Source organism: Hippopotamus amphibius, chromosome 12, assembly GCF_030028045.1.
Source record: "Hippopotamus amphibius kiboko isolate mHipAmp2 chromosome 12, mHipAmp2.hap2, whole genome shotgun sequence".
Classification (NCBI taxonomy): domain Eukaryota; kingdom Metazoa; phylum Chordata; class Mammalia; order Artiodactyla; family Hippopotamidae; genus Hippopotamus; species Hippopotamus amphibius.
Genome location: NC_080197.1, coordinates 5,608,241 through 5,619,995, shown reverse-complemented (window position 1 = coordinate 5,619,995; position 11,755 = coordinate 5,608,241). Strand labels below are relative to the sequence as shown.

At 54.9% G+C, this 11,755-nt stretch overlaps 1 protein-coding gene across 6 annotated transcripts in view; it reads right to left on the bottom strand.

Annotated features, from left to right (window-relative positions):
* Positions 1–963: 963 nt before the first annotated feature.
* Positions 964–11,755, bottom strand: part of BMP7 (bone morphogenetic protein 7) — an 85,585-nt gene continuing 74,793 nt past the window's right edge. Inside the window, exons 4-8 of one of the 6 annotated variants that reach the window (XM_057701939.1) lie at positions 11,078–11,275; positions 6,159–6,235; positions 5,300–5,496; positions 4,744–4,854; positions 1,452–1,591 (exon numbers count right to left, since the gene is read on the bottom strand). In XM_057701939.1, the coding sequence (XP_057557922.1) occupies positions 4,788–4,854; positions 5,300–5,496; positions 6,159–6,235; positions 11,078–11,275 (539 nt within the window). In that variant the 3' untranslated portion in view covers positions 1,452–1,591; positions 4,744–4,787. Of the gene's footprint in view, positions 1,676–4,743; positions 4,855–5,299; positions 5,497–6,158; positions 6,236–8,142; positions 8,261–11,077; positions 11,276–11,755 lie in introns of those variants that run through there. The other 5 variants (XM_057701940.1, XM_057701938.1, XM_057701941.1 and 2 more) reach the window with 5 other exon arrangements.

Sequence of the window (11,755 nt, the reverse complement as noted above, 5' to 3'; positions counted from 1 at the left end):
ACAGGGCCCCTGTGTTTCCAGGAACCACCTTAATCAACATGGAGAAACAGTTCCCCGCGAGACCAGATCCCAGGCGCCACAGGCCTCACCTGGGTTCCAGTGTTCTTTGTTCATAGACAGCCTGGTTGTCTCCAAGGCTGTGATGCAGCTGGAGGCAGGGTGCACACCATTTAGGGGACCCGCTGGCTAAGGCGAGGGAGGCTCGTGTCAAGAGCTATGTCAGAAATGGAACCTTAGAGTCAGGACACTCTCAAGACAGCTTCTGGAGCCTTCCATTTGAGAAGCACACCTGCACCCCCTGCACCCAGCAGACCTCCCACCGTGTCACCATCCCCTTACCTCAAGGGGCTGATTCTTGCGCAGAGTCCCCTGATAGGGTTCTGCGAATGAAAAGAGGTGACCACGGAGGCCCTCGTCAGAGCCCGGACTCCAGGATGCTGCTATCAATGACCAAGGGAGGAGCCTGCCTGGGGGATGGACGGTCCCCCGGCCACCCAGCCCTGCTGAGAGCTAGTGTGCTTCTTTAAACGGGGCTATGGCGGCCGGAAGTCAGGAAGGAGCCGCAGGCACTGGCCTGAGTACTCTCTTCCTCCATCTGCCACCTCTCACTGGCGTCCTGCCATGGGGAGGGTTGGAAAACCAATTCCCAGCGTCTGCCGGTGCTTCACATGCCTATTTTAATTGCTGCCACCACGCACCCGGCTGAACGATGGAACCTATTTATCCTTGAAGGTCCACACACTCCCAACTCCAAGCAGAAAATTTCCCTCTCCCCCGCCGGCCAAATCTTGGCTTTTGGGCGAGTCTACATAAACAGTGGGCCTCGGCAAGCCTCAGAATGAAACCAGAATGGCACGGAGAGGGCCTCCCTTCCCTCCGCCAGCCACAGCTTCTGTGTATGAAATCAGAGTAAACCAAGAGATGGGGATAAATTGTTCAGGAAAATATATCTGTACCATCCTAACCATTTTCATTCATTCGTTTTATTGTGACATTTATTACAGGCACTTCTGCGTGAGTCCTCCTCTCGCACAGACAGGAACGTGCCCACCCCTGGGTGCGCCCCCTTCCTCCCGCTGCTGGTGGCCGGGCTCAAGGGCGGCGTCACCATCCCTGGGAACGAGTCGCTGCACGGCTGAGACTTCACAGCCAACCATCGGGGCCGGGCAGTTTTTCTTGATGTCTATTTCTCCTGTTAGGTTTTGCCTGCAGCAGCTTGTAGGATCTTGTCTGTAGGATGTCGACGAAAAACGGATCAAAAGCCATCTGCCTCTCAAATTCCTTAACACTCCCACGGCGTTACAGGTGGGGAGGGGGCGGGGAGGCCTCGCCAAAGGCGGTGGGTCTGCTGGCTCCTCGCTGAGTCGGTGGAGACGCTGGGAGGCGAGAGGCCCCGGATCCGGAAGAAGGTGGCTCCGAAGTGTCTGACTTCCAGGAGGCGCTAGTGGCAACCACAGGCCCGGACGACCATGTTTCTGTATTTCTTCAGGATGACGTTGGAGCTGTCATCGAAGTAGAGCACGGAAATGGCATTGAGCTGAGTCGGAGCGCAGCAAGGTTTGGGCACCGTTTCCGGGTTGATGAAGTGCACCTGGAACACACACCGAAATGGCGGCGGCAGTGAGCCCGCTGACTCGCTGCTCCTCGGCCTCCACATTTCTATGAGGAACGGGTCCTGCGTGGACAAATCCCCGCAGGTGAGGCGCACCGGGCACTCCCCGTTCTAAGCACTTGATGGCTAACTCCCTCAGTTCTGGGGCTACCCTGGATTCACAGATGAGAGAACCAAAGCACACAGCTAGGAAGACACTTGGGACCAGGTCATTCTGGGTCGTGGGGCTGTCCTGGGCACTGCTGGGTGGGTGACAGCATCCCTGGGCTCCACCCTCTAGAAGTCAGAGGCACTCCACCCCCACCCCCCAACCATGACAATGAAAACTGCCCCCAGACATTGTCAAACACCCCCTGGGAGGCAAAAGTGCCCCAAGTTGAGAACCACGAGGCTAGACCAGGGTCAGCCTGTAGGCTGAACCCTGCCCCACCACCTATTTTTATGAATAAAGTTTTATTGGCACGTGGCCACGGCCATTCATCTACACAGTCCATGGCTGCTTCTGCATTACAGCAGCAGAGGTGCGACAAAGACTTTCAACTCTCCAAGTCAAAAATATTTACTATCTGGCCCTTTCCAGAAAAAGGTGGCTGACCTCTGGGCCAGACCTGTCTTGTCCAAGAAAAATATCATGCAAATCACGCATGTAATTTAACATGTTCCAGTAGCCACATTTTAAAAGGTAAAAGAGAAACAGGTGAAATTCATTTGAGTAGTATATTTAATTTAACCCTGCATTTAAAGAAATTATGACTTCAATATATACTTGGCAACAGAAATCATTAATGAGATATTTTTACATTTTTTAATACTAAGTCTTCAAAACCCAGCGGGTATTTTATAGTTGCAAAACATCTCGATTCAGTCTGGCCACATGTCAAGTGCTCAAAAGCCACACATAAAAGCAGTTACTGTATTGGATGGTGCGAGTCTAGACTATGTTAGACGCTGATGCCTGTTGAGCAATAAAAACGAGAGGAAAAGAATCTGGGCAAACACTTGGGTGGAAGCCAACAAGAAAGGAGAAGGTAAGGGTGAAGAAGGAAGTCAGCCAGCTGCCCAGGTCTATTGTCCCTTCTGGCTCATGGGCTTCTACGAACCTTACAGAGGGTGGGGGTCGGGGGCAAACAAAGTCAGTGTCAGCAGGGGCCACGCACGTGCCACGGATGACCAAACTGGGCCAGGAGACAGGCCACAGGGGGCAGTGAGGCTGGGGGCAAGTGAAAGGGAACCGGCCGCAGGCTGCCCAAAGCCCGAGCCATCAGATGCACCAAGTGTCAGGACAGGCCAGCTGTCAGTCCTGTTTTGTTTATATGTGAAACCTCCAGGTTTCCAACACACACCACGTGGGCCAAGAGAAAACCCTGTGGATGACCTTCTGCCCCCAAGCCCCGGTCTGCGACCTCTCACATAGGCTGGCATACTTTTTAAACTGGTTTTTATGGACAATTGCAAGCCTTACAAATCTAAACCTTCCCTCATCTCCTCCATCCTTGAATGATTTTAAAGCAAATCCCAGGTGTTAGCGCGCTTCCTCTGTATTTCACTAGGACTCTCTAGAAGGCAAGGATTCACCCCCTTTTCAAACAGGACTTTCATTTCAGAATAATCAAAGGATTCATTCTGATCCTAGAGCTTTCTGGTGAATCGCAGACTGAGAGAGTAGTCACAGGGCAGCCAGGCTTCTGCTCCGCGGGCCATGAAGGCAGGGCACAAAGGAGGGTGGCAGTGTACTCCTGGCAGCCTGGAGACACCTCTGTCATCTCCTGGGGTCCTTGAAGCCAGACGGAGCAGGGGAGACACTGGCGCAGGGGACAGGTTCAGGCCAAGGGACAGGCTGGGGGGACTATTCATTTCCAGCCTGAAGACTTTCAGTCGTGAATAGGGCTTCGGGGTTTACTGCTGTGGGAGGCAGGGTCCTGGCAAAGCAAGAGGCCTTCCCTCAAAGGGCAGAGCCTGGTGCAAATGAAAGGAATAGAGGGGCAAGAAGCAACACATGGGGCAGGGACAGGGAAGAGGGAGGCAGGTTACCAGACAAAAGAAGCACAAAGCTCTGTACCAAACAGACCTGTGGGACACAGAAGATGGCCCTGGGTAGTGAGCTCTCTGTCACTAGCAGCATTCAAGCCAGAGAGGATGACCAGTTGTCAGGGGAAGGCCCAGATAATGTTCATAGCAAGGAGGTAGATAACCAAGGTCTCTGAACCTCAGATTCTAAGCTAAAGAACAAAGTCTCTAGTTCGTATCACTATTGTTATTGGTAAAGTGGTAAAAATAATATCTAGTAGTGTCCTCAGCATTGAGCACCCTGTTAAGAGCTTTCATCTCATCACCACACTGAATCCTCCAATGAACCGTGAAGTTCAAATCGCCCATGGCTACTACTCCCCCCCACCCCGTCTCTCTATCCTATTATCCTGCTTCCCATCTCCCCATCACTTCCCCTCTTCCTGAAGTTCCCTCATCTGTTCACTTGACTGCTTCCTCCCCCGGAAAGTGAGGCTCTAAGGGCAGGAACTAGGTCTGTGCTGTTCCCTGTATGCTGTGCCCTGTGGTGTCCCAGCTCCCAGCGTGGGGTCTACATGTCGTAGATGCTCAATGAACACCCCTGAATGGCTGGACCACGAAGTTCAAGGCTAGGAGGCAAAGACAGGAGCTCTGGGAGGGGATGGGCTCTCAAGCCTGCCCAACCTGGAGGAAGCGCAGACGCCGGGGGGCGGGGCAGGGGCGGGGGTGCGGGAAGCCTACGGGTGTGACCGCTGACACCCAGGATGGACAGTGCCCAGAAGAGGCAGGGTTAGAGCGGCTGTTAGGCACAGTGCCCTTCAGCCACGATGCCTTTAGGAGCCCATGAAACTGTTCTAATTGCTTTTAAAATTAGGAGAAATAAATGCACTTTAGGGCTGACGATGACACACGAGGATTATACATCCATGTTATTAAATATAATTTTTAATCTTATTTTATGGAGGAAGGGCCCACGAAAGCCAAAGTGCCCTGGGCTCCTGAAAGTCATGATGTGGTCCTGGCCAGAGACCTGCTGTGGCCCCAGCTTGGAGAAGCACGAGGCAGGATCTGGTGGCCCTGCTCCCCCAGCCGACCACACCCCGGGCGGCGTGCAGGTCACTCACCAGCGTCTGCACGATGGCGTGGTTGGTGGCATTCATGTAGGAGTTCAGAGGGAAGGCGCACTCCCCCTCACAGTAGTAGGCGGCATAGCCCTCGGGCGCGATGATCCAGTCCTGCAGGAGAGAGCGGGGCTGGGTGTCAGAGCCGCAGGCAAAGTGGGAGCCGCAGGCTCCACGCTCCCAGAGGTCAAAGGCACGGCCCACCTCCTCCTGGGCAGCTGGGGCGCCTGCAGAGGCAGGAGAAATGGGAAGCAGCCTTTCGTGGTCCCAGTAGGACCATGAACATCAGGGAAAGACCACCAGGGCTGGGCTGAGCCCAGAATGGACCCTTGCTCTTCATCAGAAGGTGGCACAGAGAGGGGTGACCGGGGTGGCATCAACCTTACCCCGCCAGGTGGTAACACGTGTGCGCTTTGCTTCACCCACCCAGGAGAGAGGTGACCGTGCAGCCCACCCAGCATGGTGCCTGGTACACGTGTGCAACTCAGTAAAGGATGCACGTGGTCGGGTGAGCACAGAAATGTTGTTCTAGCAATAAATACACGCCTCAGGGACTCACGTGCATTTGGGGCTCTGTTCCAGAACGAGAACGTAAGCGCGGCCTGGCACCCCTAGGCCATGGATGTTGTCATAAGTGAGGGCAGGACCACAGAAGGGCTCCAAGCTGGCTGTGGGCACGAGGGCCCTGAGGCTGCATCTGGGAACAGGCTCCCCTGGGAAGAATCTGGACCCTCCCACTGAAGTATTACAAGCCTGCTGAGGGGAGAACAACAAAACCAGTGGCCCTGGTGATCTTATGACAACACCCTGTCCAGGGGACATCTGGGCTCCATGAGGTGGGGCACATTGCTATGCCCAAGGCTGTACCTCTGGTGCCTACAAAAGGGCCCAGAATGTCATAGACACTTATAAACAGTTGAGATACTCTTTTTCTAGGATTCATCCCCTGTCCTTTGCCCTGCTCCAGCCAATGGTTCCAGAGGGGCAGCCATGGTCCTAGGACATGATCCCAGCCCTAAAACAGCTGACTGGTTCAGGAACAGGCACCTGACCCAGAGCTGGGCCAATCAGCGCCTTCCCTCGGAATCTGAATCACAGACGGGGTATGGAGGAGCAGATGGGGCAGAGGGTGGGAGGATTCCAGCATCTGGACTTGGCCATGTCTGAGAGAAGTAGCCAGTGCAGGATGGAAATGGGGTTCACGTGGAGAACGAGGTTCAGAGTCCACAGCGTGTGGGTTTCTGCCTCTAGGTTGAGTCTCAACGACATTTCTGCTCTTGGGTTTCATGAGGCATCCCCGTAGCCTCTAGTTAGGACATGGTACCGGAGTCTCAAGAGATGAGAACCATGGCTCACTGCACCTAGCAGACACAGAGGCCCCCAACATCCAGGGCAGACCCAGCCACCCACGCCCTTACCTGCCAGCCCAGGTCCCGGAAGCTGACGTACAGCTCATGCTTCTTACAGGCCTGCCTCTGGTCGCTGCTGCTGTTTTCTGCAGGGACAGGGAGCAGAGGAGCAGCACCGGGGAGAGGAAAAGGAAACACACGGGTGTTAACATTTCCTCCATCTACGGCAGGGGTGCGAGCCCAAGCAAACTCCGAAAGCTGCAGGGTGACGCTCCGGACACAAAAGCCATTCAAGCACCTGTAGCCTCAACACTCATTTTCATCCCTGGCAAACAGCCTCCGTAAGGGAGGCACCAATGCTCCCGTCTCTCTCACGCAGTCTTAGCTCACAGCTCTCTCTGGATCCTTCTGTACACTGTTTTCTCTTGTTTGGATGCTGACATCTGCACAGATTCCGTGTGGGAGCCAATCTTCATCTGCATCCCACATGCTGGCTGCAAGAGCCGCTTCGAGGGGCTGCCTCCGCTCAACCACACCTTGTGATGCTCAGCCCTGCGGAGGGGCAGGAGGAGATGCAGACAGGGCCTGGGACAGAGCCCCACCACCGAGAAGAAGTGAGAGGGCAAGAAGTCAGATCCCACTGACCTTCCAGAAAAACACAATACTGAGGTTTCTCTGAGGAACGAAAATTATGCACTGGGGCTTTCCAGAAGTATGTAAAGTTTGTAGGAATTTTGGGTTAGGAACTGAGCACTTGTAAACATGTAGAAACCTCTGTTTCTCTCTCTCTCTCTCTCTTTGTGTCTATGTCTCTGTGTGTGCGCCTCTCTCCAACACCCCCCCACAGAGCTGCCACTGCACAGCCTTCCCTGCACCCAGAAGCTAGAGGGATTCATTTTTTTTTCTTAAGCACGACCTGTCTCTCCTCCCAAAACTTCCCAGGGGCTTTCTATCAGCGTTCCTGAATATTACCAATTTTATCTTTGTATCTCGAATTCAGAAAAGCAGTTTTTTAAAAATGTACAAACCAATGAGGAAATGACACAATTGATGACGACAGAATCCTGTGTGTCTTTCTAGGAGGAATCCTGGCCCCTAGGAGACACTCGGAACCAGGGAGAGGCTCTCGGTGAGGGGGGCACAGGCTGGGGGTGCAGGGAGAACCCAGGCCGGGGTGTCTTGGGCCCTCGTTACCTTGGTGCCCGGTATGTCACTCATTCACTCACTCATACGAGCTGTCAGTGTCTGTGGCTTTGCCGATGCTGTTTTGGGCACTGGAGCTACAAGTGCGAACAGAAGGAGTCCTGCCACCGAGCGAGGCAGGTAACAAGCAAACGAGGCAACACCAATTACCTTCCATCTAGACGAGCTCCGCAGAGGAACTAAGGGAGGAGGGGAGGGCAGGAAGGGGGCTGGGGGCTCTGTGCCGTGAGGAAGTGATGCTTGTATAAGAACCAAAGGAGGGCTTCCTAGGGGGCGCAGTGGTTAAGAATCCGCCTGCCAATGCAGAGGTCACGGGTTCGATCCCAGCTCCAGGAAGATCCCACATGCCGCGGAGCAACTAAGCCCGTGTGCCACAAAAAAAAAAAAAAAAAAAAAAAAAAGAACCAAAGGAAGTGAGAGAGCAGGCCAGGGAGGAATCCAAGGGAGGAGACTCCAGGATGAGGATGGAGCAGGATGGAGAGGAGGGTCAGAAGTCGGCAAGAGCCAGGACCGGAGTGGCGGTGGGCAGCGGGATGGGCAGCAGGCACGAGAGGCTTCCAGGACTGAGGAGGTGCTGGGGTCAGCGGCCGGCCGCATGGCGGGAAAAGTCTGCTTCGCTGGACCGAGCTCCACAGCTGGGGGTAGGGGCGTGAGAGAGGATGGAGCAGGACTGGGGAGTCCTGGGCCCCCTTTCCCCACCTCAGGACCTAGCCTGAGGGCTGTATGTGAGAGAGAAAACCAGCTGCGGGGGTAGCAGGGCTGCTGGAGGGCCAGGTGGTCATTGATGTGCAAAGTTCAAGGTCAAGAAAACCATCAGAGGTGAGTTTGAGCAACCTCCTGGACCACTCACCGTGCCATCTGGAACCCACAGACACTGAGCAGAAATCCCAGAAGGCCTCCATCACTGTGGCCACACCTGTGGCCCCAGGTAGCAACATCAACCCCACAAGTCTTCTTCTCCTCCTTCCCTGTAGGGAGGCGGAAGGTAGAGGGAAGAGAGGAGGAGGGGTCTCAGCCCAGCGATGTTGTATGAAGCAGCCTGAACAAGACGAAGGTCTAAGCACGTTAGCCCGGGCCAGGCATGTGGCAAAGAAGCTGCGTGTTGAAGCCAACATTGCTGCCCGTTTCGTGCCCTGAGTAAAGAAGGATTTGAAGCTGTGTGGGCTCAGGGAGAAGAAAGTGCCAGGATTGATTAGCAATGTCTGCCATGAGCAGAGGAAGGGCAAGTAGGGGCCTCAGTGCCATTTTCCCCAATCTTATCTGAAAACAAAGCAAGGATATTTGGGGCTTAATGTTGAAGCCCAAGGCCCAACAGACCAAGGCCAAGAGCAGCTCATGAAGCTAGCTGTGGGCATGTCAGTATGGGGTGGGCCCTGGTCCTGCCATCAGCGACCCCAGACACCTGGCTCCTCTAGGCCTCCTTGGAACGTGGCTGCTCTGGGAGGAGGTGGTCGGGACGCCTATTTCACTCTGACCTCTTATGAACAGAAAGACAAGGAAAGAGAAGAAAAGAGATGCTAGAGAAGTAGACTGTCCCTCCTGCCCGGCCCCATCTGCCCCAGGCTGCAGCGGGCAGGAGCCACAGGCTGCCACTCACCCACCTCTGCAAGCCCGGTCTGAGCAGCTGACAAGTCACAACTGGTGCTGGGGCTCCCCCCCACCCCCACGGGTCATCTGGTGAAGACGGCTAATGATCAGGGAGCTGGGTCCAGGCACGGGGGGGCGGGGAGAAGGAAGTGGAAGGGAGGCGCGGGACCCAGTTTCTCACCCCAAACCACACGGTCTGAAGAGCAGCTGAAGGCCTTTGAGGGGCGGGGCTGGCCTGTAGGACTGTCCCTCCAGCACACAAAGGGCTGCCACGTGAGAGAGGCTTCTACTTGTGTGGCCCTGCAACAGGATTCCCAGCCCAGCCCGGCCCAACCCAGCCCAGGAGGTAAAGTACTTCAAACGGGTATGTGTGCGCAAACACACACTCAGAGATTCTGATTTCCTAAGCCTGCGGTGGGGCCCAGGCTTTGGTATCTTTTTTTAAATTAAACTCTCAGGCAGGGTTTAGGTGACCTTCAAACAGGGCCAGGAAGCAGAAGTCCAAAGCAAGGAAGCAGGTCCCAGGCAAGGCAGAACGGCTGCCGTGTGAGGAAGTGAGAGCCCTGTGTAGGGCGGAGGCGGGGTGTATAAGTGGAGACGACGGGGGTTTGGGGAGGATGCGGTCAGGGAAGCTGGGTGTAGAATTCTAAGATTTTGAGACCAGTCCTTCCCCTTCCATTATCTTGGTCAGACCGTTACACGTGACAGACCTCCAAGACAAGGAGTCTTTGCAGGGATGACACTTGCAGCCCTTCCAGCCTGATTGGTACGGAAAAGCCTCTAACGAGTCTCCCTACTCTGAGCCTCCCTGGGCACCCCGCCCTGCTCCCCACCAAGCCAGAATGAGCTTCTTATCAACCCCACCCCACATCAGAGCTGGAAACTCTGCAAAAGCTTCCAGATTTGCTTTGGATGAAATTCAAACTCGAGACGTGGCTCCCAAGAGGACACTTGACTCTGCTCACTCCCCAGCCCCACCCTCCCCATCCCAGCCACATGGTCTCCCCACCCCCCCGCCCCACCCCCCAAAGCTGCCACGAGAACGCCCTCCACCTGCGGTCCCACTGCCCGGAGTGCTGGTCTCCAGCTCCCTGGCCTCACCCCTCGGGCACCGGCGTGCCTCAGAGCTCTCAGCTGAGAAGTCTTCCCTGAGCCACCCCCTAAAGAGTCCCTTGTCACCATCTCCTGACTCCCGGACCTGGCATCAGTGTGGCTGTGAATGAGGGCCACCTCCTGCCCATCCTGAATTAACTCTGGACCATGGCCGGCCTTTCACTGTTGACCTCCAGCCCCCGAGAGCCTGGCATGAAGGAGGCTCCCAATACAAATGAAGAGATTCAGTTTTTTTTAAATTCAGTTGGTTTTTAACTAGGGGGATCCCAGATCCCCTTCAAGCAGCCTGAAATATGGACACACCTGCCAGAAAAGAACCTAAAGATTCTTTTAGATTAAGAATCTCAGGGCACAAACTCTGGAGCCACACATACCCACTAGAATCCACCTGGCAGGATGCCCTGCTCTTAAAAACGTCACCAACCACAGTAACCATAACTTTATTTTCCCTCAAAAAGGAAAATGAACATAAATTTCAAAATTGGCCCGGTAAGGCGGGAGAAGCTATGGACAACATGAGATGAATTTGAGGGTGGGGCTCCTCTGTCACCATCTTCCTTCTAAACACCCGAATCCCCCCTTCCACTCTTCCCCTGACCAGCCCCAGGCCTTTGCCAGCTCACAATGAACCCAGAGCCACGAAGGTTCCCCAAGAAAATCCTACCAGCCATTTCAACAAGTGGTAAAATTTGCCATGAGTTTCAAATGTTTTTCACTTGCAGAAATAATGGTAAAGATACAGCAAACTCCCCCGTTTTCCTCTTCCCCACTCCCCAGGCAGCAGCATCCCTCCCTCGGGATAATTTTCCTTCATTTATTTGTAGTTATTGTTTTGTCTTAGAAATGTACAGGATTGGCATCTTGTTATACTCATGTTTTGCTACTTGCATTTAGAAATGAATTTTATGACGCAATTTATACCATGAAGATGGTATAAATCCCTGGGCAGGAAGCGATCCTGCGGGTTGTGCTTCCTGCTGTATTGGTTCCAGAACCATCTGTTGAGCACACGCACGGATTTCCAGTCGCCCCCGGCTGGGGTCCCACGGGGGCCCCACGTATTAACCCTCCCGCCCCCGGCGTACCTGCGACATTGGCCACCCGCAGGGCTTCCTGGTTCTTGGGCGTCTTGGAGCGGTTCTGGCTGCGCTGCTTGCCCCCCGTGGAGCGGGTGCTGCGGAAGTGGACCTCGGTGGCCTTGAAGAAGGCCACCATGAAGGGCTGCTTGTTCTGGGGCCCCTGCCGCCCAATCAGGCCCGCCAGCTTGGGGTTGATGCTCTGCCCTAGAGGGGAAGCAGGCAAATGCACAGAAGCGTGGTTACAGGAGAGGCTGGCGGGAAGGGCTGCACAGGTGTCACTTCATCCGAGCCTCACGATCCAGCCGCGCACTCGCCACTCATCCATCGCAAGTGTGGTCTCAGCTCTGACCCTACGCCAGGCTGTTCTGGGAGCTGGAACACAGCGGGAACCACAGAGAGAAAACTCCCTGGCCCCTGGGTGCGCCCACTGGTGGGGAAGGCGGGCAGGAAACACGCAGGGCAGGGAGCCCGTGGAGATACATGCGTGGAGACAAATGGAGCAGGGGAGGGGTAGGACGCTGAGGTTTGCAGAAGGACTCTGGCTGGTGGCAGTTCCACTCACATCGCATTGGCCAAATCAGGTCATGTGATCCACCTAAATTCAAGGGGTGGGGGCCGTCCTGCCTCGGGTCAAGGAGGGTGGGAACAGTCACAGCAGCCCCAGTGACTGCCATCTCTGTGCGG